The sequence below is a fragment of the Mauremys mutica genome, chromosome 2 (genome assembly GCF_020497125.1).
Source record: "Mauremys mutica isolate MM-2020 ecotype Southern chromosome 2, ASM2049712v1, whole genome shotgun sequence".
NCBI lineage: Eukaryota > Metazoa > Chordata > Testudines > Geoemydidae > Mauremys > Mauremys mutica.
The window spans coordinates 168,494,688-168,518,672 of NC_059073.1; the positions used below are offsets into that span (position 1 = coordinate 168,494,688).

The following is a 23,985-nucleotide window of genomic DNA, read 5'->3' on the forward strand; positions in this document are numbered from 1 at the left end:
GTACTTCGACTTCAGCTACGCTATTCACGTAGCTGAAGTTGCGTATCTTAGATCGATTCCCCCCCCCCCCCAGTGTAGACCAGCCCTAGGAAAGGAGAACAGACATGACATTATTAAGGTAAAAACAAGTATTCAAAAATCCAGTTCTCTTTGGAAAATAGATGTCATCCATGCACTTATCATAAAGTAGTAAAAACATTTTTGAAAAATTCTCTATAGTTCTTAGGTGGTGAGGTTAAAACTGCTAAAAGTGTCAGTTAAAGACCCTAACTTTCCTAAAACAGAAATAGATACCAAAAGTAAACTTTAAAAGTCATTAGAATGTCAAAAAGAACAGGAGTACTTGTGGCACCTTAGAGACTAACAAATTAATTTGAGCATAAGCTTTCGTGGGCTACAGCCCACTTCTTCGGATGCATAGAATGGAACACAGACAGGAGATATTTATACATACAGAGAACATGTAAAGGTGGAAGTAGCCATACCAACTGTAAGAGGCCAATCAGCTGAGATGAGCTATCATCAGCAGGAGAAAAAAAACCTTTGAAGTGATAATCGAGATGACCCATAGAAGGTGTGAGGAGAACTTAACATGGGGAAAAAGATTCAATTAGTGTAATGATCCAACCATTCCCAGTCTCTGTTTAAACCTAAGTTAATTGTATCTAATTTGCATATTAATTCAAGTTCAGTGGTCTCTCTTTGGAGCCTGTTTTTGAAGTTTTTTTGTTGCAAAATTGCCACCTTCAAGTCTGTCACTGAGTGGTTAGAGAGGTTGAAGTGTTCTCCCACTGGTTTTTGAATGTTATGATTCCTGATGTCAGATTTGTGTCCATTTATTCTTTTGCGTAGAGATTGTCCAGTTTGGCCAATGTATATGGCAAAGGGGCATGTCGGCGGGGACTGGTAAAAAATTAAGGCAAATCTTTTACTAGTAACACTAATATTTCTCATATGAAAAATAAAAAGCGGAACAACAAGTAGAATGGAAAAAATAAGGAAAGTAGAACATGTCATGGAAGTGGGCGAGACGCCAGCCACTGAAAAGTACCTGAGACAGTTATCAATCTGGAAGAAGTAGTAAATCTTAATCCATTATTTGCCAAAGTTATTGTTTCTGTCATAAGTAGTGCATGTAGTGTTAACAGTGTTCTATTGTTTGTGCCTGCACAGATGTGCAGGGGCTGAGGGTAGCTCTCACCACTACTCCTTGCTCAGTGGCTAGGCATAATACTGAGTACAAAGACTACATTTAGTGACACCACTAGCACTAGATTATCCGGGGCTGGGGGCGGGGTGAGGCAAGTCAATCCTGTGTTTGTGTGGGGGGTAGAGAGTGCACAAGCACCCACTGATATGGTGCAAATACCGTATTGTCCCGAGTATAGGCCGCACTTTTTCCCCCTAATTTAAGTCTTTAAATTAGGGGTGCGGCCTATAATCGGGATCTTGAAAAAAAAAAATCAATAAAAATACTTTAAATCCCAGCCGCGGCGGGGAATCAGAGCGCTCTGGGCTGCCGGCCGCGGCGGGGAGCCCAGAGCCCTTTAAATCCCAGCCGCGGCCGGGACTCAGAGGGCTCTGGGCTGCCCGCCGCGGCGGGGAGCCCAGAGCCTTTTAAATCCCAGCCGCGGCGGGGAATCAGAGCGCTCTGGGCTGCCGGCCGCGGCGGGGAGCCCAGAGCCCTTTAAATCCCAGCCGCGGCCGGGACTCAGAGGGCTCTGGGCTGCCCGCCGCGGCGGGGAGCCCAGAGCCTTTTAAATCCCAGCCGCGGCGGGGAATCAGAGGGCTCTGGGCTGCCCGCCGCGGCAGGGAGCCCAGAGCCCTTTAAATCCCAGCCGTGGCAGGGAATCAGAGGGCTCTGGGCTGCCCGCTGCGGCGGGGAACCCAGAGCCCTTTAAATCCCAGCCGCGGCAGGGAATCAGAGGGCTCTGGGCTGCCTGCAATCGCAGGGAGCCCAGAGCCCTTTAAATCCCAGCCGCGGCAGGGAATCAGAGGGCTCTGGGCTGCCCGCCGCGGCGGGGAGCCCAGAGCCCTTTAAATCCCAGCCGCGGCGGGGAATCAGAGCGCTCTGGGCTGCCCGCCGCGGCGGGGAGCTCAGAGCCCTTTAAATCCCAGCCGCGGCGGGGAATCAGAGGGCTCTGGGCTGCCCCAGCCGTGTCCCCGCCACCCCCACCGCCGGCCCTGGCCTCGCGCCGCCCAGCTCCAGCCCTGGCCACATCCCCGCCCCGGCCCCAGGCCCGCCTCCTCCGGCCACGTCCCCGCCTCCCCTGCCACCCGGCTCCACCCCGGCCATGTCCCCGCCTCCCCCGCCGCCCGGCTCCAGCCCCGTGTACCCACCTCCGCCGGCCCCAGCCTCAGGGCCGCCCGGGGGGGGGGAAAGGGGGCAATTTGCCCCCGGGCCCAGCAGGGGCCCCCACGAGAGTTTTTCGGGGCCCCCGGAGTGGTGTCCTTCACTCGCTCCGGGGGGCCCGGAAAACTCTTGCGGGGCCAGGCGCAGGAGCTTCCTCTGCTCCTGGTCTTCGCCTGCGGGGGGGGGTTACCTGGTGAGTTACCGCCCAAGCGGGACCCGTCGCTGAAGTACAGCCCGGTCTTCGGCGGTAATTCGGTGGCGGGGGGCCCTTCCGTTCCAGGACCCGCCGCCGAAGTGCCCCGAAGACCCGCGGCGGGACCTCCCGCCGCCGAATTACCGCCGAAGACCGGGCTGAACTTCAGCGGCGGGTCCCGCTTCGGCGGTAATTCGGCGGCGGGGGCGCCCCGCGGTGGGTCTTCGGGACACTTCGGTGGCAGGTCCCAGAATGGAAGGGGGCCCCCCCCCGCCGAAGACCCTGGGCCCCCGGAATTCTCTGGGCGGCCCTGCCCGGCCGCGCGTCCCCCGCCGCCCGGCGCCGTCCCCGGCCGCGCATCCCCCGCCGCCCGGCGCCGTCCCCGGCCGCGCATCCCCCGCCGCCCGGCGCCACATCGCCCGTCCCCGTCCCCGCGTCCCCTGCCGCCCGGCTCCGGACCCGGCACCGCATCCCTTCCCGGCACCGCATCCCTTCCCGGCCTCCCTACTCTGGCCGGCCAGCTACCTGGCTCTGGCCGTCCGGCTCCCGCCACATCCTCCAGCTCCGGGCTCCGGCCGCGTGACTCCTGCCCCGGCCCAGCATCCCGGGGCTCCTAGCTCCAGCCGCGGCCGGACTGTAGTGCCGCCAGCCACATCCAGGCAGCGCAGTAAGGGGGCAGGGAGGGGGTGTTGGAGAGAGGGCAGGGGAGTTCGGGGTGGGGGGTGGATAGGGGTTGGGGGGGGTCAGAGGGCAGGGAACAGGGGGATTGAATAGGGGCAAGGGTCCTGGTGGGGCAGTTAGAAAGGATCAGGGGATGGAGGCAGTCAGGGGCAAGGGTTCCAGGGGCTGTCAGGGGACAAAGAGAAGGGGTGGTTGGATGGGGCAGGGGTCCCTGGGGTGGGGGGAGGTGTCAAGGAACGCGGGGGGTTGGATGGGTCAAGAGTTCGGGGGGGGGCCATGATTCCTAACCCTAAGAACATTTGCTAATGTTGTTGATTGTTGTGCAGGGGAGAGGGTGAGAACTGTTCCCATCAGTCTCCTTGTTATCCATTCCTTTTCCCTTCTTTATTTACAGTATAACTACAAAATAGTTTTCAATATTTCTGAGTATGTAACATATGCCCTCAAAAGCAGGACTACCAAAAGTGTTAAAAATACTGGTACATGTCTTCCTATTCATTACATAAAATACTGTTTTACTGTTCTACTAATGTGTATATTTTCTTTGTTAAAAAAAGTTAAAAATTTAATTTTTTTAAAATAGCACCAAACTTTAAGGGTGCGGCTTATAATCAGGAGCGGCCTATACTCGGAACAATACGGTATATGAGATCTTGGAGGTATTGTGCCCGGCTGAGGCAGAAATAGCAACAGGCAGAGGCAGGATAAGAAGCAATACAGGCACCACTGTAGTTCTAATGATGAAGATATTATCTTATTAAGTCAGTTATTACACTATGCTCCAAATAGGAACAGGATGGCTGACTCTTCTGTCACTATGACCTCATCCATCAGTTGTATTTTATATGTTAGGAAACCAACATAAGTGACACTGAAAATGTTAAAAGAAAACCTTTAGCCTAACTTGTTGGGAGCTGTTTGTGAACTGAATATTTTCAGAATAGCAACCACCATCATTCAAAGTCAGCCAACTCCATGATGCACACCTCAGAGCACAAATGGAATCAATATCTTCCTGGCCTTTGGGTAATCTTCAAATTTCTCAAGATACCATCTGAAAAAAAACAAGCCACTTGAATTAGTATTCATCATCAAAATACTACAAAAGAGACTAAATTATTGTAGGAAACTGCCAGAGAAACATTTATAGCAATATAAGTGGATTATCTTCAAAGGAACATCTCCAGGCTTCACTTCATGTGCAGAACTCCTATTTTAAAATTATCACACCCATCCTCATGAGATCAGAGTGCTGACTACAAAAATTAAATCAAACCTATGGTTGCCAACAATGGTGAAATCAAATTAATGAGAGTGGTGTCTGTGGAACAAGGGCAAGTGAGTGGCCCAACATCATAAAAAGTAGATAATGTACCACAGCAAGTGCCCAGATTCCATTACAAGATGGATACATTGGGATGATGAAAGTGAAGTGGGTAGATTTTAAAGCAGCTACAAGAAACAACATGAGGAAAGACTGACAGGTTGGAACAATAGTACCTTCCTCTAGGTAAGATCTATATGAACTCTCATAAGAATTTAGATATACCAATTCAGATTGCTGGTGAGAAACAAAACAAATCATGAGGCTTAATCATCTCCAAACCTGGAAAAAGACCCAGGCTTATTTTGGTGCTCCGGCTCCGCTCCAGCTCCAGGCAAAAACCTGCAGCTCCACTACTCTGGAGCTGCTCCGTGCTCCAGCTCCAGCTCCAGGCTCCGCTCCAAAGCCCTGATTGTAAAAGATGTGTCAGCTCTCATGTTACTACACCTTCAAAAGGGACACCATCAACTTCAAAACAAGACCATTTTAAAAAATGAGTTAAGTGTTTTGAGGTTCTACACTTGTCCTGGAGTCCTTGTTTTACAAACACATTTTCCTGTTTTAAAAATATTTTTCTGCCCCTTCTTGCTGTGTGAAAGACTCACACATCCTGGGGAAATGGGATCTGATTTAGTCTGGTCTCCTCACAGGTGCAGGTGTTCATATTACCAGATCCAACAGCAGGATCAGGGTCTAAGTAATTATTACGGGGAAACATTAAAACTGACTACACACAAGACTGTCCAGTGCACAAAATAAATCATTTGGCATCATTTTTCTCCACTCTTTCATTTAGGGTTTTTTTCCTCCATACATCCCCCTCCTCCTTGTCTTCTGTGACACTCTTTCCTCCTCAACCTTTTCTACCTTTCACCAGGCTCCCTGTGCAAAAAGTTTGCAAAAGGGAACTGGCAAGGATTATTCAGTTTTCTTCTTCTTTGGAGTTGGCAAAAGGTTGATGTAGGAGGAAACTGGAAAAATCCTAGGCAATTTGCCTTGGCAAACTATTCATGCCTGATTGTGTTCATATTGAGCTTTAGAAACTCTAGCCACAATTGATCTCACATCGTTGCAGCTCGACAGTGCTAGTACCTTGTGAAAGTGCTAGTGTAGAGCAGTGGTAGCAGGGTGGATTTGATTTAAATCATTATTTAAATCACTAGTCAGGAAGACTGGATTTAATCATGGATTTCTACATAAAAGTGTATTCTTGTTGGTTGTTATAACCTTAATACATATCTTCACAACTCAGAGATGGTTTAATTTTTAGAAGGTACACACGATACATTTTTAAAGTGATTTATTTTGAAAAAACTTTTCAGATTAGTTTTACAGCTATATCAGAAAATGAATGATTGTTTGGTAATTTCATTTACCAAACATAACTGGAGCAGATATTTATGAAAAAAATAGATGGCCCTGTCACAGCCAAAGTTCTCAACATTGAGCTTAAGAGAAATGTTGAACACATACTGAGTACCCTGATGCCTATTTCTGTAGCCTTGAACAATATGCCGGGAAATAGTTTTATTGCTGATGCTGTTGAGATTTGGAAGGAACTGAGTGAGATCTTAAAGAGAGAACTATGCAATGACAGAGTTAAATTACAAGCATTAAAAAAAAATGCATGGGACAAGCACTAGCTCCAGCTCATTTTCCTGCAAATGTTCTCAATACTCGGTACCAGGGTCAAACCTTAACTGCTGAAGAGGATTTGCTATGACATGGACATCCAGCAATCATCCATCCATAATGCAAATTATTATAAACTTCAGAGCTAAGGGTGAACCATTCAAGAAATATATGTTTGCTGATGATGTTTTAAAGAAAGTCACACCAGTGAACTGGTGGACGTCACTTACGCACTTGGATTCAGAGACTGTTAAAGTGATAATCTCACTTTTAACAGCAGTAGTTTCTTCTGCTGGCATAGAAAGAATATTTTCTTCCTTTGGACTAATTGAGAAATTGTTTGGGTCCTGAAAAAGCAGGAAAGCTTGTTTTTCTTTTTCAGATTATGAACAAACAGGAAAATGAAGGTGAAGACGACTGAGTTATCTGCAGAAGCCAATATTTTAAGTTTCTCATGTTGACCTGGCTGACATAGTCGATTTAATTTTTGTTTTGTTTTTTAAATATTTCATTTAACTACTTTAGTTAAAAATAATTTTAACAAAAACAAACCTAATTTAAAAAAACTTGAATGTTTAACTAAATTCAAATGCTTGTTTTGTTAAAATATTCTATGTTTGCTGTTGAAGAAAAATCCAGAATACATAAAATTGTTGTTTTAGTTAAATAAAACAATGTAAAGTCTGTCTGGTGATGTTTTCCTCCTAATACAGCATGGCAAGAAAATCTTCCAAATATTAATGATTAACCTGTTGAATTGGAGATAGATCACCTCCCAGTGACTTCATAAATATCTGCTTCAATTACCTTTGGTAAATGAAATAACCAAACATATGAGGAGAGGCTGAGGGAACTGGGATTGTTTAGTCTGCAGAAGAGAAGAATGAGGGGGGATTTGATAGCTGCTTTCAACTATCTGAAAGGGGGTTCCAAAGAGGATGGATCTAGACTGTTCTCAGTGGTAGAAGATGACTGAACAAGGAGTAATGGTCTCAAGTTGCAGAGGGAGAGGTTTAGGCTGGATATTAGGAAAAACTTTTTCACTAGTAGGGTGGTGAAGAACTGGAATGGGTTACTTAAGGAGGTAGTGGAATCTCCTTCCTTAGAGGTTTTTAAGGTCAGGCTTGACAAAGCCCTGGCTGGGATGATTTAGTTGGGTTTGGTCCTGCTTTGAGCAGGGGGTTGGACTAGATGACCTCCTGAGGTCCCTTCCAACCCTGAGATTCTATGACTCTATGATTCATTTTCTGATATAAAACTAATCTGAAAAGTTTTCAAAATATATCACTTTATTAAATGTCTCATTTTTATAGCTTGTTTGACTGGAGTGGTTATTTGTACAAACTACCTAATGTCTCATTCACTTTATAGGGTGCTTTAAACAATCACTTAATGTTCCTTAGAAGTGACAATTAACATACTCTGTTAAGAAAGGAAAAAGTGAAATTGGCTATGCTATGGTTAGGTTAGGAGCTTTTTATAATTATTCTTTACAAATCTTTCAGACCTTATGTTACAACTAGATATAGTGTTTAACTCTTCATAAATGTTGGTGGTTTACATGATCATGTTCTAAATATGGCCCCAAACCTACACATGCACAGTTCCATTGTGCTCAGCAGGAATAGCTACATTCATAAAGTTACTCTAAAGTTGTTGCATGATTAGGGCTTGTATCATGATACACTATCTCTTGGTCAGCAACTAGAGAGCATCTTGATTATCTGTATTACCATAGCACCAAGGAGTCCCAGGCATGGAGCAGGACCCCAATGTGAGGTGCTATACAAAAACAGAACAAAAAGATTGATTGTAAGCTCTTTGGGGCAGGGACTAATATAATACAGGACACAACAGATGGATATAGAGAGATTGAGAGGGGAGAAGAAGGAAATCAGTGCAACAGTTTTGGTCAGCATGATAGACTACTGGGGTGCTGAAGTTACAGCCTAACTGTTATGTTGTGGGTCTGCCAGGGAACTGGTTATGGCTCCCTGATTTTCAGGGTAGATCTGTACTGATAGAGTAGATCCTGAGCCTGATGCAAGTACCACCTGGGGATTATGCTACTGTGAATGCTCCAGCTATGCTCCTCTCCATGTCCCCTGTGTCACAACTGAGTGTGGAGGGGCTGGATGCATCAGTTAAGGATCTGGCTGTTTTCTGGCCCTCTTGTACTCAGCAGGCAACATAAAGAGTCCAAAACACAACTATGAAGTCGATCCTCTGTTTTTTAAAAGCCCAGTATTAACTGAATTACTTTAGGGGTTTAACATAGATATTTCTCTGGAGTATTTGCATCCCAAGTATTCCAATATTAATTGCTAGTACATCCATTTTACCAAGGCTAGTGATGGATTCTCCATCACTGACAATTTTTAAAACCAAGACTGGATGTTTTTCTAAAAGCTATGCTCTAGGAATTATTTTGGGAAGTTATATGGCCTGTGTTTTACATGAGGTCAGACTAGATGATCACAATGGTCCCATTTGGCCTTGGAATCTATGAAAATTAGAATTGTTTTTATTGTTTCAGCTGAGTGAAATGTAAGTAGTAAGCAAGCAACAAATACTTGCGAGCAAATTTGATTTTAAAAATTCCTTAGGTTTCAGGAAAGTGTTCTAAGTAACATTGGGCAGGATCCTCATCTACTGACTTAATTCAACTGAGTTATGCCAATTTATACCTACTCAGGAAAATGCCCCCCCCCTTTTTTTTTTTAAAACACACATAATATTCTCCCTCTCTGCCATTTCTTAAAAAGCCCCATGAGATTAGTGTAAATTTTATTTAAAAATGCTTTAAGTAATCCAAACGTAAAGTTATCAAAAGAAAAAATACTTCAGAGTCAACATTTTTGTATGGCTACATATAAAAAAACCCCTTACATCTTTATGTTCTAGAAATATTTTTATACCCTAGATTTTGTGATTCAATAGCAGATTATTTATAGGAAAAGTGACGAGGAGGAGATCGAAATTTTAAAATTTCGAAAACTTACTGATGATGTTGGTGTGCCCTGGAACCTAGGATGAAAAATGTGCATATGGCAAAAGCAGCACTTTCAATAGTGCAGCTGGCAAGAGCAAATCCAAACCATTCAAGAATCTCTCCAAAAAAGTTGGCTCCAGTTACATATTCGAACAAGCCTCCTAAAGAACACAAACACATTATTATTACTCTATGCAAGGAACGTTGTAATAGTACCTGTAATTGTATTAACAGTTCCGTCAGGAAGGTCTGGCTAGATTTCCTTTATTAATCCCAGTTGTGGTGAAAGAATTACTTCTTTGCAAGGTTTCTACTATGAATGAGTTTCTTTTGGGCTAAGTAGTTCTGAAATCTCAACTTTCAGAGAATTTTCTTAAATTACTAAAGTGTGGACAAAATAAGTTAACTGGTTTCAGTAGGCACTTTTGTGCCTACATACATTACTATTTTACACTGAAAAAAGCTGACTGTTCATCCACAAAAAAGTCTTTGTATGTACAAAATTCTAAAATGGTTGAATTATTCATATTTGTGTGTGCTATAGGGGCCCAGTCTTGCTTCCACTTAAGTTAGTGAGACTACTCCCAGTAGTAATAAGAGCAGAAAACGGCCCTAATTTTTCCCTCTAAGGTAAACAAGCATATCTACATTGATAATGGTGAAACACATAATACAAAGTACTCTAGACATCAATTATGCTGGTATAGTAGACTCCTATGACTGTGAATGAAAAGCCTACTGACATATTTCTGAAATTAGGACTATAGATATAAGACTGATCAATGACTTCAAAACACCTGTAATAATTTACCATATCAGTTTGCAAGCAACCATACAAAATATATTATGAGTGACTAGTAGGACAAGTTTCAGAGTAGCAGCCGTGTTAGTCTGTATCCGCAAAAAGAACAGGAGTACTTGTGGCACCTTAGAGACTAACAAATTTATTTGAGCATAAGCTTTCGTGGGCTACAGCTCACTTCTTCGGATGCATAGAATGGAACATATATTGAGGAGATATATATACACATACAGAGAGCATGAAAAGGTGGGAGTTGTCTTACCAACTCTGAGAGGCCAATTAAATAAGAGAAAAAACTTTTGAAGTGATAATCAAAATAGCCCAGTACAGACACTTTGATAAGAAGTGTGAGAATACTTACATGGGGAGATAGATTCAATGTTTGTAATGGCTCAGCCATTCCCAGCTCTATTCAAGCCTAAGTTGATTGTAACTAGTTTGCACATCAAGTCAAGTTCAGCAGTTTCTCGTTGGAGTCTGTTTTTGAAGCTTTTCTGTTGCAAAATTGCCACCCTCAGGTCTGTTATTGAGTGACCAGACAGATTAAAGTGTTCTCCTACTGGTTTTTGAATGTTATGATTCCTGATGTCAGATTTGTGTCCATTTATTCTTTTGCGTAGAGACTGTCCAATTTGGCCAATGAACATGGCAGAGGGGCATTGCTGGCACATGATGGCATATATCACATTGGGAGATGTGCAGGTGAACGAGCCCCTGATGGCATGATACAATTAGGTGATGTCACTTGACTAGATATGTGGACAGAGTTGGCATCGGGCTTTGTTGCAAGGACAGGTTCCTGGGTCAGTGTTTTTGTTCAGTGGTGTGTGGTTGTTGGTGAGTATTTGCTTCAGGTTTGGGGGTTATCTGTAAGCAAGGACAGGTCTGTCTCCCAAGATGTGTGAGAGTGAGGGATCATCTGTCAGGATAGGTTGTAGATCTTTATAGCTATTAGGATAGCAGTGGAATAGCTCATCAAAGACTATACAAAGCTTTGCTGATTATATAAAAACCATAAATTCTACTACAAAATGCAGTTTTCCTTTTACTATTCTTACAGCTGTGTAATAGCAGAGTTACTAGTGTATTATGGAGGAATTATTTCACAATGGGAAATAATTTTTTCCCCAGTTGACAGTGACTTTTATGTAAAGAGGCCTTAACAGAGTGGACTGTCCCATTTAGGACACTTGTTAGTTTAGTTATCAGACCTAGCTGGGATGGAACCAGATGCTCCCTGGGCTGAAGATGGGACTACAGGAGGGTATTTGGCTTCTGTGATTAGCCCTTAAGTAGAGAGAGGGTTTGCTGGGTCCTGGCAGCTTGTTACAATGTATAGTCATTAGAAAAAAAAAGTAGCAAAATGTGTATGGTTTCCAGTGTTTGCATATACAATTCACTTAACAGTACACCTTTATTCACATGCAGATGTCATTCTCTCATGAATTCTCTCATGTTGCTAGTACCTATACTTGAAAATTTGGCACAAAGCCTACTAGAAATCCTCAACAAATGCCTGTAAAGCAGTGGCCAATCTGGTCATAGAGCCCCACAAGTACATATTCAACTAACTGCTTCCAAGTTTTGAAATGTGAGAGCTAGAATTTATGAGAACTCAGAAGTGTGATATTTCTATTTATAAATGACAGCCTTTTGAATGGTACCATACTGTTTTCAAAGGGTCATTTAGTCAGCTTAATACAATGCTTAATTTCTATAACCTAGTGGGGCACCTTAGAAATTAAGTATCGGGAGTAGTCATGTTAGTCTGTATCCACAATGTAGTCAGATGTAGCTGACGAAGTGAGGTTTTTTACCCACGAAAGCTTATGCCCCAAAAAATCTGTTAGTCTTTAAGGTACCACCAGACTCCTTGTTGTTTTTCTTAGAAATTAAGTTAGTGCCAAACTCTCCACAATTTTACTCTTCTGAATGACATTTTAGTCCTAAGTATTTTACCCACTTAAACCACAGAATTTGTTTGCTTAAAGTTTGGTAAAAAATAACACACCTCACTAGGAAACAGGAACAAAAGAGTCTCAGGAAAATAGTCAACTTTACTGTTTTAACTCTGGCACCTAGTGAAAGAGACAAGGTATTAAAGAGTCCCAAACTGTATTTCACAGCTGTATGATCCTAAAGTCAACTCTTCACTACTGGGAATTATAAGTAAAATAAAAGGATTTTAACACCCGTATTCATTTAGGAGAGCACTGACTCAGATAGTTCTATTGTAATCAGTAAGAGTACTCTGATGAACAAATGCTATTCAATTTAAGGGAGGCAAAAATCAGGGACAAAGTTTTAAAACTGTTTTCTTTAAGTAATAAAAATGAAACAGGTATCAGAAAAGTACAGTGGATGCCAAGCACAGTACTTACACATCTGACATGAAAATTCTTACATCACATTTTGGTTTAAAGTTGCTGATTTTATTTAGGTAAATATATTTTTTAAAACAGCATCCTCCTACCTGTGCAGCAATTAACCTCTCAATTCTTTTGCAAAACCTTTATATGTTGATCGTTTCATAGCAAGCCTGCAATCAAGTCCTGGGTGGGTGCTTTTATTCACAACTGTCAATGTTAGAGGACAATCTCAAAATTAAAATAAGAAGAATGACTGCCCAAGGAAAGATTGCAAAAAGTGGTTGCAAAATTCAGTGGAAAGGCGTGTTAATTCTCAGGAGAGTGAATAAACACATTAACAAGAACCATGAGAAAGCAGTGCAGAAGTGGAGTATCTCAAAAAAACTGCAGAGCAACATATATTAACAGGCCTTGGGTCATGACTAGTCACTAGACTCTACAAAAGCAGCCTTCTGCTCTCAGGCAATTACACAGAGATAGGCAGGGTGTTTGCGGCGTAGTCAGACAGTTTCCCTTCGTTTAGAGTAATAAAGCCAATTTCTTGTTTCAGGAAATACACTTGAAAATCCTCTTGCCATTGGTTTCCTGGTCTTGATATTTGTTATGTCCCTGAGCAATTTATGTCCTTTAAATACAACAGAACCAAGTTTTGAGACATTCCTTTGGAATTTTAAATTCCTTAACTTTTTACTCACCTCTTGGTATTTTGTAGCCCGTTTCCCCTGGTTTTCTCAGATTTCTGAGAATGTGATCAGAATAGATATTAATTGTCATGCCACTCAGCCACCCTGCAAAACCTAAAGAAAAAGAGTCAAAGTAATAATATTAAAATACTGGACTGAAAACACCCGTTTTAATAGAACAAACTATGGTTTATACAAACAAATAACCCTAAAATATAAGCAGTAATGTACCTCTACCTCTACATGAACTTGCAATTCCATCAAGCAGTTCTGGTGACATTGTAAATTATGGCCCCAATCCTATAAAGAACCAGTTGCAGGATTGGGGGCTATGAAAACAAGGACAGAAGGCTTTATTCTTATCACTACCCCAGATTTAAATTATACTTTTAATATATGCATATGTTCTCACACCCATACTGATAAACTGAACTGCTCAAATAAACTAACATTCAAAAAGATATTAAAGAAATTAATCCACATTGATCACTGTCAAAAAAGCATGCTTTAACCTTCTCTTTTATTGGATGTGTTCCTGAATTTTCCACAGCAGATACATCATTTTAGTTGTTACATAGGAGTAAGCACTGCAGATCCTGATGCAGGCCCAGCACAGAAATGTACATCCATAAGGCCCCTAATTCTGGAAATATTTATGCACTTCTAATTTTGTGCATGTGAATAGCCCCCGTGTCTATACTGTGCCTGCATCAGGTTGTCTCAGTATTTTCCACAGATACAGCTTGTACCTTGTTAATATTAGACATTCCCATTTTCCTCACATTTCCTTGACTTCAGTGAGACCTCTCATATGAGAGAACTTAAGCATGTGCAGGTTTGCAGAATCCAGGCCTAAAACAGGAACACCTACTTCTAAAAATTCTGCTACAGAGATTGAGTGCTGAGACTGCTGTCCAGCTTGGATAGCAAGCTTTTGAGTAAACTGCAAAGGCTCCATGAGCCCATATGGAGGCAGCGTACTCTAGATTAGTAGGTGAAGGGTCAGAATCCATTAGCTATGGTTGTAAGATCTTAACTACAGTTTCTGCTAAGAACTTTTCAATATAGGCCCGGAGTCCAGAGCTTGGCTTGGGCTATGGGGGCTGGCTAATAGAGAACAATACATAGCTCAGAGCAAGCTGGGGTAAACAGATAACCTTGTGTGTTTCAAGTCCGTGAGCGGAGTCAGCATAACTCCGAATGTAATTGTGCATCCTTATTGTGAGTTATAGACAAATGAAGCGCTGAGAAAGGCCTCACGGCTATTTAGGGTGACCAGATGTCCCGATTTTATAGGGACAGTCCCAATTTTAGGGACTTTCTTATTACCCCCCACCCCCGTCCTGATTTTTTACACTTGCTGTCTGGTCACCCTACGGCTACTCCCTAATGCGGGGAGGAGACAGTGGTACAATACCCCTCAGATCCTAGACAAAGTTCGGGGAGAGGCCTAATATGATTAACTTGAGTTATGCCACCCTCCCCTCACAGATGTATGCCAGTCCTAGCCCACAGAAATGCAAGGGTAAACTTGTGAAATTGTTAAGTACTAATTACTGCTTTTTCGCTTTAAATCTCTAAGAATGTACCTGTTGGTCAACCGAGAGAGCTGCTACCTCATTCCCCTGGACCCAAAAATTAGGATTTAACCTATACACTTTAATAGACATAGTTTGGGGGTAATTACCTGTGTCAGCAATATGTTAATTTGGGTCATGGGCGGAACCATTATGTAATCTTTTAGACCATTGGTTTATTGTGCTTTTCTTGTCTTGCTGTTAGAACCTATCCAGGGGTTTAGGAAAACCCATCCCTGTCGCTTCTCTCCACCCAAGGAGCACCATATATAATCTATTGTAACTAATTGTTTTGCAGTGTCTCTGAGCCTAATAAGCAAAGTTACACTCCACCAGCGCTGTGCGTAATAGACTCCTGTGCTTGACTCTAACGGTGTGGATTATTGTTCCTTCAGTAGGTCTATCAGCCCAGCTGATAGCAGATCAGAGATGATGAGACTTCATATTAACTTGCTGAAACAATGGAAAATAAAGAATATTAAACATTCCAGACTCACTCACTACCTGTTCCCACAAACCTCCTCCTCTTGCTTGCAATATTAAGCCAAGAAATTGAATGCAAATGCTGACCTTCTTTCCAAAAGGTGTGTGTGTGTGTGTGTGTATGAGTGTATGTGGTAAGTGGAAACTAAGGGCTGGTCTCCACTATGGGGAGAGCGACGCTGCTGCAATCGATTTAGCGGATCTAGTGGTACTCCAGCTCTCAAAAAAGAGTAAGGGAAGTCAACTGGAGAGCATTTTCCATCGACTCAGCGCTGTGAAGACATCAGAGTAAATTGACCTAAACTATGTTGACTCCGAGTAGCATAACTTAGGTCGACTTACCCCCGTAGTGAAGACAAGCCTTAAGCTTCCAACAAATATGCCTTTAACACTCAGGGATAAGGAAAAAAGTGAGGATTGAATGTACAAAGGATCTTGCAGTGAGGGGATTACAACCATACCCCTAACACCCTGTGTTGCAGGAGAATGGAACCATCAGTCAAAAAGTCTGCATGCAATCAACTAATGAAGACTGGTGGATCAGCGGGATCTTATGAAGTCTCCTTACCCCCAGGAAAGAATAGAAACTAGAGCAAAAAAGAGAGAGATGATATCTGGAGAAAACTAGATGACTGGTGCTCCCATTTGCTGTCTTTGGGAGTCATTGTTGAAGAAAGTCCATTTCCATCTGTATCTACTGGGTTTCCGGGCCATTTCCATCTGCAGCAGGTTGGTTACCTGCTCCTGCCCTGAGGGGTTTAAAAAGTGGCCTGCGAGGGCTTGAAAGCTGCAGCTCTAAAAGCTGGCCTGACTGGGGAAGTGGCCACAGCTGGGCTACACCCTAATCAGGCCACAGCTGGCCTGTATAAAAAGGCCAGGGAAGCCAAGAACAAACACTCTCCCTCTGCTGGTAGAGGGAGAAGGGCCTGGCTGCAAAGAGCTAAACAAGGTACCTAAGTGGAGCAGGGCTGGGGAAAGGCAGAGGAACTGGGGAGCTCCTGCCTGGAAAGCCCCAGGCTGCGGCCTAGCATTAGGCCAAGAGGTACTGGGGGTTGCAGGGGGCAGCCCAGGGGTAGGCAAAGGCAGCAGGTCTAAACCCCTTTGCCTATGATGAGTGGCTGATACTGCAGTCTGCCCCAGTGAACAGGGGCGAGATGGAGACTGGGCAGTAGCCAAACTGAGGCAAAGTGGGGATAGTGGGTTGGGGGGTCCCCAGGGAGGGGGAGACCCAGTTAACAGAGGCACCGGGGTCCAGGGAGGGACTCAGGGCCAGAGGACAGGTGGATCACTGGCCTGCAGAGGGTGCTCCATGCTGGAAATTTGAACTAATTCCTGGAAGTCACCAGCAGGAGGCGCCGCAGGGGTGAGTCTGCTCAATTACACCATCATACTTTAAAGAACAATGCCAACTTAAAAAAATCAGTCGGAAAACATGCCTCCTATCATTACAAGAAATATCTATGATCACTATAACTGACAAAATTAAGAATATTTTCCTCTGTTTCCAGCTTGCTTAAGTTTGTGTATTGACAACACTTTGGCCCAAACCTACTTACATACCTAAATCCCAGACTTAGGTGCTTAAACTGGGGATGTACGCACTTTGAGTCCCACTTTAGGCTCCACTCCAATTCACAAAACTCCCACTGAACCCTGTAATTGCCTAAACTCACTGAGTGTCTAAGTTTTCAGAGTAAAAGTTCCTAGGCATCTACATTTCTGGGCAAGTGCCACTCTCTAGGCATCCAGACATTTATCTCCTGACTAAGCCCCAGAGCAACTCACAAGCTGGGGAGGGGGAGAGGGAAATAAGCATGCAGCCACCTCAGTTGCATGCAGGGCCCAATCTGGTAGGTGACCTCTGAGCACCATTACCAGAACAGGTCCCTTTAGGAATCCAACTGGAGGAGAAAGATATGGTCGTGCCCACCTTAAAACCTTTACCCCAGGGGTTAGAGCACTCACCTGGGTTAAATTCCTCCCTCTGCCACAGAGGGGGAAAGGATATGAACATGGGTCTCCCAAGAGAGTGCTCTAGCCGCCAGTCTAATGTGGGACTCCCTCAGTATCTCCTGTTGAAGCTGTGGCTAAATAATGAAAGAGTGATAAGAGCAGCAGGACTGGGGACTGGACCGTGGGTCTCTCACAGCTCACATGAATGCCCTAATTACTGGACTCCAGTCATTCTCTTTCTATATATGACTTATAAGTATTTATGCACAGTGGAACAGTTTTAGCAAGTACCCACATCAGACTATCCCATAGCTCAGTGGCAAGAACACCCTCCTAAAAAGTGGGACACCCATATTCAAATCCTTTCTTCCCCTCAAGTGGGGTGTTGTCCAAACCCTAGATGAGTGCTCTAACCACCGGGCTAAAAGTTATAAGGTGAACATGGAGTGAGGCAGGCAGGTAACTCATTCACATAAGAAGTGACTTAGGCACCTAATTCAAGGTGGCAGGTTCTCTTTCATGGATTGCTAAACAGAGATAGATGCCTATCTCAGAGGGCATAGTTTAGCACACCCCTCTCATCAGCATCTCCTATTGGCTAGCTTGGGCAGCTCCCCACCTACTGTTGTGTCTTTTGTGGATCATGTTGTAAGGCACCTCTCCCTCCCCCACATTCATTGTATAGTGAGCCTAGACACATAATTCAGATTTTGTATTCCTGTGATTTCCTAGGCAGCTAAAAATTAGCTGCCATGATACTCAGCATTGCAACAACTAAATGCCTGTGTGGATCCAGGCCTTTGTGTATAATTAGGCACCAATCCAGAATGAGCTCTGAGTGAGCAGAAAAAATGGTTACTTACCTATACTATAACTGTTGTTCTTCAAGATGTAGGTGCAGATGTGTATTCCACTCAGGTGTGCACACCCAGTGCATTGAAGTCAGAGAATTCTATATTATCCTGCACCTAGTTGTGGTCCCTCCTGAGACTAATTAGGGGCAGTGCGGCCATGGGTGGTGGGTTTAATAGGCCAGGGCATGCTATGCCTTCCCAATCAGGATGTGGCGCACCTCCCTTTGGAGGCATCTTGACGACCCACCACATTTGAGTGCGGACGCCTGGGCTGTAGCCTTGCCTGCATTCCGCCTCAAGGCCCTGCTCCGCTCTTCCCCCATGACCCTGTCCACACTCTCCTCTTCCAGCCCTGTCTCTTTCCCCCAAAGCTTGCCCTTGGTTGGCCCCTTTCTGTCCCCATTCCACCCCTTCCCCTAAGGCCCCCCCATCACTCACCAAGTTGCTCCTCTCCTCCAATCCCCATTCACCAAGGCCCCCCACAACTGCTGCCGCCACTCACTCCTCTCCTCCATTGAGGAGAGGAGCGAGCAGTGATGGTGAGGCCTCGGGGGAGGAGGCCGAGCGGGGGCAGGGCTAAGGTCTGGGTGCTGGGGGAGCTTCCAGCACTCACACCAGCCTTCCTAAATTCCCTCTAGCTGACATTATAGCAATAAGAAAGGCTGTCTTTTGGCAAAGGAGGGAAAGAAAATGTGATGCTAGGGACTCAAATGAAGGTCCCACAAGGGCAGCAAGCACATGTTAAGGTCTGAGAGGGGAACCACTTCTTTTACACATGGAAAGACACTGACAATACCTTTCAAAAATCTAACTACCAGGAGTTGGAAAATACTGACTTCCCTTGGATCGGGAGATGAAACGCTGAGATCGCTAAGTGGACTCTCAATGAGTTGAGAGACAGACCTGATTTAAGATGCAACAGGTAATCTAAAATGATGCATGCTAACTGCCCTGTGTGGACACTGCTCACTACTCACCCAGTACAGTAACTGAAGTTCTTTCAGATGTGTCCCCCTGGGGGTGTTCCATGGTAGATGGAATCGGAGAACTTCGGTAGCAATGCCTGCTGCCCGCACATATCCTCCTCCCTGTCTCATGCCATGAGAGGCATCTATATAGCGCTGTGCGGTCTATCTGCCCTCAGTTCCTTCTCTGCCTCAGAGTCTATGTTTGAACTCTGAAGCAGAGGGGAGGAAGGTGAGTAGTGGAGCACCCATAGGGGGACACATCTTGAAAAATCTCAGTTACTGCACAGGATGACTAACCTTCTCTTATGCTTATAATAGTGTCCCTATGGGTGCTCTACTCGGACCTCCTCATTCCACCAAATGAATACAGTTCAGTGTTCCCCTACCCCTTTCTTTTCCTTGTTTAAAGTCAGACTCCTTCTGGAGCACTGCAGCCCTACATCGATCTAGAGGCCAGATTTAGGTGCCTAAAAATCAGAATTAGGCCCAACTGGAATTCATAAAACCCCTGCTCAGCTAACCCCAAATCCTGTAGATGCCTAAATTCTCTCAGCGACTAAATTCTTTCAGTAAAAGTCCCCTAGGAGCATATGTTTCTGCCTCTGAACAAAAACACTGCAGCCCCACACCAAGCATCCAGATGCTGAAGCTCCAGAGCAATGTATGAACCAGTGGAAAATAGGGGTTTCTCCACCTAACTTGCCTATCCAGTAAGTGAGCTCAAAGCTTGCCTATCAGATTGGGCCACTATAAGAGAGCTTATTTAATTGCAAAGAATAGACATTCAAGTGACAGAAAATAAGAAAATTAGAAACAAATGGTTACATATAAAACAATCATACTATCCTTTCTAGAGCCTAAACTTAACTAATGAGGCATTCACCGATCTCCTACAAAATAGCTTACCTCAAGTATTTTTACCCAGTTTGGCTGAGATGCCTCAGACATTCAAGCTCACTGGCGGCTTGTCCTCACACACTGAAGGAATAATTGGAGATTCATCTGCACCCGAGATATAGTTTCAAAAGTTCATTGTCATACCCTTTAACATAATAACCCATGCTGTTTCTCTTTCCCCCCGCAACCTCCACAATCAGTTAGCATTTTGCTCAGACTGTGAAGGGCCATCCATTGTGAACCATAGAATACTTAATCAGTGACCTGCCTTAACTCACATGTAAAGAACATGAATTTTAGTGCATATACATAACTACACATATTACCCATACATACATCTCAAAATGATTATGATAACCAGTGTGATACAGGCTTTTATTAGAGTCCTTACATGGTACTCTTTGGTGGATTAGTAGATAGAATCAGAGAATATTAGGGTTGGAAGAGACCTCAGGAGGTCATCTAGTCCAATCCCGTGCTCAGAGCAGAACCAACACCACTAAATAATCCCAGCCAAGGCTTTGTCAAGCTGGGCCTTAAAAACCTCTAAGGATGGAGATTCCACCACCTCCCTAGTGCTTCCATCCAGTGCTTCCTTTGATCTGCTGGCAATGCTCCTATTAATACTAATATGCCATTGGCCTTCTTGGCAACAAGGGCACACTGCTGACTCATATTCAGCTTCTCATCCTCTGTAATCCCTAGGTCCTTTTCTGCAGAACTGCTGCCCAGCCATTCGATCCCTAGTCTGTAGCAGTGCATGGGATTCTTCCGTCCTAAGTGCAGGACTCTGCACTTGTCCTTGTTGAACCTCATCAGATTTCTTTTGGCCCAATCCTCTAATTTGTCTAGGACCCTCTGTATCCTATCCCTACCCTCCAGCGTATCAACCACTCCTCCCAGTTTAGTGTCATCTGCAAACTTGCTAAGGGTGCAGTCCACACCATCCTCCAGATCGTTAATGAAGATATTGAACAAAACCGGCCCCAGCACCGACCCTTGGGGCACTCCACTTGATACCGGCTGCCAACTAGACATGGAACCATTGATCACTACCCGTTGAGCCCGACCATCTAGCCTGTTTTCTATCCACCTTACCGTCCATTCATCCAGCCCAGATTTTATTAACTTGCTGGCAAGAATACTGTGGGAGACTGTATCAAAGGCTTTGCTAAAGTCCAGAAATAGCACATCCACTGCTTTCCCCTCATCCACAGAGCCGGTTAACTCATCATAGAAGGCAATTAGGTTAGTCAGGCATGACTTGCCCTTGGTGAATCCATGCTGACTGTTCTTGATCACTTTCCCCTCCTTTAAGTGGTTCAGAATTGATTCCTTGAGGACCTGTTCCATGATTTTTCCAGGGACTGAGGTGAGACTGACTGGCCTGTAGTTCTCTGGATCTTCCTTCTTCCCTTTTTTAAAGATGGGCACTACATTAGCTTTTTTCCAGTCATCCGGGACGTCCCCCGATCGCCATGATTTTTCAAAGATAATGGCCAATGGCTCTGCAATCTCATCGGCCAACTCCTTTAGCACCCTCGGATGCAGTGCATCCGGCCCCATGGACTTGTGCTCGTCCAGCTTTTCTAAATAGTCCCGAACTACTTCTTTCTCCACAGAGAGCTGGTCACCTCCTCCCCATACCGTGCTGCAGAGTGCAGCAGTCTGGGAGCTGACCTTGTCTGTGAAGACAGAGGCAAAAAAAGCACTGAGTACACTAGCTTTCTCCACATCCTCTGTCACTAGGTTCCCTCCCTCATTGAGCAAGGGGCCCACACTTTCCTTGACTTTCTTCTTGTTGCTAACATACCTGAAGAAACCCTTCTTGTTACTCCTAACATCTCCGGCTAGCTGCAACTCCAAGTGTGATTTGGCCTTCCTAATTTCACTCCTGCATGCCTGAGCAATACTTTTATACTCCTCCCTGGTTATTTGTCCAATCTTCCACTTCTTGTAAGCTGTTTTGTGTTTAAGACGAGCAAGGATTTCACTGTTAAGCCAAGCTGGTCGCCTGCCATATTTCCTTTTCTTCCTACACATCGGGATGGTTTGTTCCTGCAACCTCAATAAGGATTCTTTAAAATACAGCCAGCTCTCCTCAACTCCTTTCCCTGTCATGTTATTCTCCCAGGGGACCTTGCCCATCAGTTCCCTGAGGGAGTCGAAGTCTGCTTTTCTGAAGTCCAGGGTCTCTGTTCTACTGCTCTCCTTTCTTCCTTGTGTCAGGATCCTGAACTTGACCATCTCATGGTCACTGCCTTCCAGGTTCCCATCCACTATTGCTTCCTCTACTATTTCTTCCCTGTTTGTGAGCAGCAGGTCAAGAAGAGCTTTTCCCCTAGTTGGTTCCTGCAGCACTTGCACCAGGAAATTGTCCCCTACACTTTCCAGAAACTTCCTGGATTGTCTGTGGACTGCTGTATTGCTCTCCCAGCAGATATCAGGGTGATTAAAGTCACCCATGAGAACCAGGGCCTGTGATCTAGCAACTTCTGTTAGTTGCTGGAAGAAAGCCTCATCCACCTCATCCCCCTGGTCTGGTGGTCTGTAGCAGACTCCCACCAGACATCACCCTTGTTGCTCACACTTCTAAACTTAATCCAGAGACTCTCAGGTTTTTCTGCAGTTTCTTACTGGAGCTCTGAGCAGTCATACTGCTCTCTTACATACAACGCAACTCCCCCACCTTTTCTGCCCTGCCTATCCTTCCTGAACAGTTTATATCCATCCATGACAGTACTCCAATCATGTGAGTTATCCCACCAAGTCTCTGTTATTCCAATTACATCATAATTCCATGACTGTGCCAGGACTTCTAGTTCTCCCTGCTTGTTCCCCAGGCTTCTTGCATTTGTGTATAGGCATGTAAGATAACTCACTGATCGTCCTGCTGTCCCAGTATGGGGCAGGAGCCCTCCCCTCTTGCACTCACCTACTTGTGCTTTCTCCCGATATCCCACTTCCCCACTTACCTCGGGGCTTTGGTCTCCTTCCCCCGGTGAATCTAGTTTAAAGCCCTCCTCACTAGGTTAGCCAGCCTGCTTGCAAAGATGCTCTTCCCTCTCTTCGTGAGGTGGAGCCTGTCTCTGCCTAGCAATCCTTCTTCTTGGAAGACCATCCCATAGTCAAAGAATCCAAACCCTTCTCTCTGACACCATCTGCGTAGCCATTCGTTGACTTCCACGATTTGACGATCTCTACCCTGTCCTTTTCCTGCCACAGGGAGGATAGACGAGAACATCCTTCTTCCCAGAGCCACGTAGTCTGCAGTGATATGCTCAAGGTCATTCTTGGCAGTATCATTGGTGCCCACGTGGAGCAGGAAGGGGTAGCAATCTGAGGGCTTGATGAGTCTCGGCAGTCTCTCTGTCACATCATGAATCCTAGCCCCTGGCAAGCAGCACACCTCTCGGTTTTCCCGGTCAGGGTGGCAGATAGATGACTCAGTCCCCCTGAGGAGAGAGTCCTCGACCACCACCACCCACCTCCTCCTCTTGGGAGTGGTGGTCGTGGAACCCCCATCCCTAGGACGGTGCATCTCATGCCTTCCAATCAGTGGAGTCTCCTTCTGCTCTGTTCCCTCAGATGTATCATCCACTCCACTCTCTGCACTAGTACCTGTGGAGAGAACATGAAAACGGTTGCTCACCTGCATCTGTATTACTGGTACATGGTACAAAGAGTTTCTGGTACTCTTTCCTCTTCCGGAAGTCACATGCCGCCAATTATCCTTACTGGCCTTCTGTCCCCGCTGAACATTGTGCCCGCTGAAGCTGATCCTGACGTCTATCCAGGAAATCCTCATTTTCTTTTATGGTACGCAGTGTTGATATTTGTTTCTCCAGACCTTGAATCTTCTCTTCCAATATGGAGATCAGCTTGCACTTTGTACAGACAAAGTCGCTTCTATCCTGTGGAAGGAAGACAAACATAGCGCATCCTGTGTGGGTCACAACAGCGGCTCGCTCAGCATCCATAGTCTCTTCCTTCTAAGAGCTTCCTTACTTGTGGCAGACGCTATTCAGAGAAACCTGCGAGAGGGGAGCCTCAGTAGGCTCTCTCCAGGCAAACTCCTTCTGTTTGCCTCTCTGCTGTTCGCTGCTCAGCTGGTTTGCAGCTGACTGCCTTTTTATAACAGTCAGGCCCAGCTGCAACAAAGCATCGAGATCATTAATAAAGGTGTTGAACAAAACTGGCCCCAGGACTGACCCCTAGGGGCAC

The 23,985-nt window shown here is 44.9% G+C and overlaps 1 protein-coding gene across 2 annotated transcripts in view; it reads right to left on the reverse strand.

Annotated features, from left to right (window-relative positions):
* Positions 1–3,956: 3,956 nt before the first annotated feature.
* The window catches only part of SRD5A1 (steroid 5 alpha-reductase 1), a 48,936-nt gene continuing 28,907 nt past the window's right edge, over positions 3,957–23,985 (reverse strand). For both annotated transcript variants that reach the window (XM_045008112.1, XM_045008111.1), the window contains 3 exons: positions 13,042–13,143; positions 9,186–9,336; positions 3,957–4,281 (listed from right to left, as the gene is read on the reverse strand). In XM_045008112.1, the coding sequence (XP_044864047.1) occupies positions 4,215–4,281; positions 9,186–9,336; positions 13,042–13,143 (320 nt within the window). In that variant the 3' untranslated portion in view covers positions 3,957–4,214. The remainder of the gene's footprint in view (positions 4,282–9,185; positions 9,337–13,041; positions 13,144–23,985) is intronic.